At 55.1% G+C, this 3,643-nt stretch overlaps 1 protein-coding gene across 2 annotated transcripts; it reads left to right on the top strand.

Moving 5' to 3' along the window:
* The first annotated feature begins 6 nt into the window (after window positions 1–6).
* SOX7 (SRY-box transcription factor 7) lies at window positions 7–3,637 on the top strand. Of its 2 annotated transcripts, none has more exons than XM_019613397.1 (2): window positions 7–122; window positions 1,364–3,637. In XM_019613397.1, the coding sequence occupies exons 1-2, from the start codon at window positions 29–31 to the stop codon at window positions 2,266–2,268; spliced, it is 999 nt and encodes a 332-aa protein (XP_019468942.1). In that variant the 5' UTR covers window positions 7–28; the 3' UTR covers window positions 2,269–3,637. The 2 variants fall into 2 exon arrangements, with proteins under 2 accessions (XP_019468942.1, XP_019468943.1); XM_019613398.1 differs by lacking the exon at window positions 7–122 and adding an exon at window positions 196–730.
* Window positions 3,638–3,643: the final 6 nt, after the last annotated feature.

Below are 3,643 nucleotides of genomic sequence, written 5' to 3'. Positions count from 1 at the left end.
AGGAGGCGAGAGTCGCATCCGCCGCCCCATGAACGCTTTCATGGTGTGGGCGAAAGACGAGAGGAAAAGGTTGGCCGTGCAGAACCCCGACCTGCACAACGCGGAGCTCAGCAAGATGCTCGGTGAGGAGCCGGGGCGGTGCGGAGGTCGGGAGTTTGGGAGGGGGAGGGAGGGTGAGAGCTCGGGTGGTACCGATGTGTGCATCCCTGGTGTTGGGGGGAGGAGGAAAAGCCCACCCAGACCCCGTACCGCAGGGTGGGCATCCACGCACCCGTCCCGTGGGAGGCAGAGCCCCGGGACAGTGCCTGTGGGGTGACCTCCCTTAGGCCATCTCACAAATGGGGTCCTGCACCCTGAGTATAGGAACCCCTGCGTGCTCCTCGCTGCCCCTGGAGCTACAAACCCCACTGTGTGCATGTGGAGGGGCCCCCAAATTTTCCTGCCTGTCTTTGCTTTCCCATTTTCCCCCTCCCTCCTTTGTGATTTTGGGGTGTTTCTGCTGTTTCTTTGCAGGGATCTCACCCCGTTTCGAACTCAGATTTCCCCCCTACACTCCATATCCACTATTGCCCCTCTTTCCAAATCCTCATTTCTCGTGCCACACCGCGGGCAAACAGAGGCAACCAGCCCAGAGAGCCTGAGAACGAGCTGCCCGAATTGCAACACTCCTCCATCCAGCCTCTTACCCAAACTTTGTGTTTCCTTGGGCAGTTCTGCGGTGTTTTCTTTGGTGGGTTTTTGGGTTTTCTCCTTGCTGATTTTCCAGGCAGCATCTCTGCTTATAGTGTCATTTCTGCTCTCTCTCTGGCGATGAAGAATGCACTGAACCTTTCTGATCTCCTCATTTCTACCCCCGAGGATCAGCCTGGGATATCCGTACAGTGGGATATGACCCCCTCCCCCTCCAGCTCTGGGGATATCTGGTGCAGTTCACGTTTTAGGTGGAAGCATCGTGTGCAGGGAGTGGTGAGGTCGCAGTGCCCAGGGCTGGGATGCATCCAGGGACACCTCGCCCTGACCCCTGCTCAGCCGGGCATGGCCCCACACGGCACCACTTCCCCGCCGAGCTCTGAGTCCCAGCCAGGCAGTGCAGGATCCAGCCCTGGGGGAGTTTATTTGCCTTGGGTTGTTTGCAGTGGGGCTCGGCGCACACTGAGCACAGCGTGACCCTGCTTGAGGACTCAGGATGAGGGTAGGATTTTGGCAAACAGGCTTCAAACCCCTTTCCTCACCGTCTTGTCCTCATACGGTGTCTGTAGGATGCGTCTTCTGCATGGCAATGGGATACCCCGACCCTCCTATGGCTTGGGAGCTGGGAAGACGGATCTGCGGGTGCTAAGGGGAGTTCTGTTCTCCTTTGCAGGCAAATCCTGGAAGGCTCTGAGCCTCTCACAGAAGCGACCCTATGTGGAGGAGGCCGAGCGGCTGCGGGTCAAACACATGCAAGATTATCCCAACTACAAGTACCGGCCGCGGAGGAAGAAGCAAGTCAAGAGGATCTGCAAGCGGGTAGACCCCGGTTTTTTGCTGGGCAGCCTCGCACGGGACCAAAACGCCGTACCTGAGAAGCGGACCTGTGGCCGGGCTGGGGGTGAGAAAGAGGGGCCGGGTGAGTATCCCCCTCGCCCGGGGCTGCCGCCCATCCGGGGCTACCGGGATCCCTCAGGCAGCGGCAGCAGCACCAGCGTGGACGCCTACCCCTATGGGCTGCCCACCCCTCCCGAGATGTCTCCGTTGGACGCCATAGACCCTGAACAGAGCTTCTTCTCCTCACCCTGCCCTGAGGAGCATCACCGCTCCCACCTCGCCGGAGCTTCCTTCTCCCCGGAGTACGCGGGCAGCTCCCTCCCGTGCAACCACCACCCTCTCAGCCCCATGCCGCAGCCAAATTCCTGCATGATCCCCCCGGCCTCCAGCTGTCCTCCCCTTCCTCCTCCTCCTCCAAGCTACTACACACCCGCTTTCCCCTCTCTGCACCCCACCAGCCTCCATGCCCACCTGGGCCAGCTCTCTCCACCGCCCGACCACCATGGCTTTGACACCTTGGACCAGCTGAGCCAAGCTGAGCTGTTGGGGGAGATGGACCGTAATGAATTTGACCAATATCTCAACACCCCCGGCCACAGCGACCACCATGCTGGAGGCTTGGCCAATGGACACGTCCCTGCGGCCTCAACAGCTGGCAGCTCCCACGCTGCAGAGACCAGCCTCATCTCCGTCCTTGCCGACGCCACGGCCACCTACTACAACAACTACAGCGTCTCCTAGAGCCATGGCCACGTAGGCCTGCTGAGGGAGGGCCTGACAGTATTGCAAGGGGACATTGCTCGTTTCCCCTTAGGGTGTCCGAATCCAAAGCATGAGGACCACGGAGTCTCCTTGGTGCTTAGGTAAAGGATTTCGGTCGTCAGCTTGCCACAGGTGCAAAGCGTTGGGTGTCGTGCTCCAAAATGGCCAAGGGGGGTTCCTGCTGTCAAAGACCCTCTTCCAAAGCAGAGATGGTCTGGGTGCACAGGAAGGCTGCATCCTGTTTTGGGGTACCCTCAATTCTGCTTTGGAGTTGGGAGGGTCGCGGTGGCTCACAGACAGCATGGGTGAAACCCCTTTGAAGGAGAAAAGTCAGGAAGTGGGGAAAAAGGGAAGATTTTGCTAAATGAGCACGTGATCTGTGAGTGTGCTTTACCCCAAGAGCTTACTCTGGGTTTTGGGCCCAGACAAGCAGTGCTGCCCCGTTTCACTGCTCTTGGTGTTGGTGATGCTGCCTTCCAGCCAGGCCAAGCACACCAGCAGAGTCAAACATTGCCTTTCCCCCATCCCCACTTGTCGTGTTGTCCCAAGTGGTGTCTTCATCCCTGGGACACCCCAGAGGACAAGGCAGCAGCCCTGGGGGGGCACCAGAGGCAGCTTGGGGTGCAACCTCCATGCATTTTGGGTGAGGCTGAGATCAGGGGTGCATGGCAGGATCCGGCCCTATATGGATCCTGCTTGGCCTCCCAACAAGAGTGATTCCAAAGTGGGAGTGGCAGGACTCCGCACCCCACCAGGCCAGGAAAAAGCCTTCGGATGAGCACTTTGGCAAAGAGATGATGATGTAGCAGACACATTTTTATCAAGCATCCTTTGAGGACGAACGCTTAATGTTTCGAGCCGCAGTGCCCAATGTCTCCTCTAACTTCCGCGTATTATTGCTTGTAATAAAGCTGTACATTGATTTATTCCTTCCATTATTCCTCCCCTTGGATTTTGTATTGCTCGAGTTCTCTTTCTTTTCATAAAGATGAAGCTTTATTTTAAATCAGTTATATGACATGATTAATCTTAGTGTTTACTGTATGGCACTTGGTAATGATTAGTTAGTAGCGTGGCTATGATTTTCTGGTTTCAGTCCCGGACGTGTATTAATAATAATTGCAAATAATACTTAAAAAACACGACTTCACAGGTTTTTAAGCTAATACATTCCATCTTTTTTGTGTGACTCTATGCATTTTGAATGAGTGTACATATGAGTTTGCATAAAATATTTAATTTAAATAAATATGTTTTTATACGATGATTGTTTTATGATTTAAATTGCTGTAGCTATTGACAAAGTTTTCAAAGGAGAAACATTTCCTGTGCGAGTGCTATTTTTTTAAGGTTT

The sequence above is a fragment of the Meleagris gallopavo genome, chromosome 2 (genome assembly GCF_000146605.3).
Source record: "Meleagris gallopavo isolate NT-WF06-2002-E0010 breed Aviagen turkey brand Nicholas breeding stock chromosome 2, Turkey_5.1, whole genome shotgun sequence".
Classification (NCBI taxonomy): Eukaryota; Metazoa; Chordata; class Aves; order Galliformes; family Phasianidae; genus Meleagris; species Meleagris gallopavo.
The sequence above is the reverse complement of the archived record's forward strand: the minus strand, read 5'-3'. Positions and strand labels throughout refer to the sequence as shown.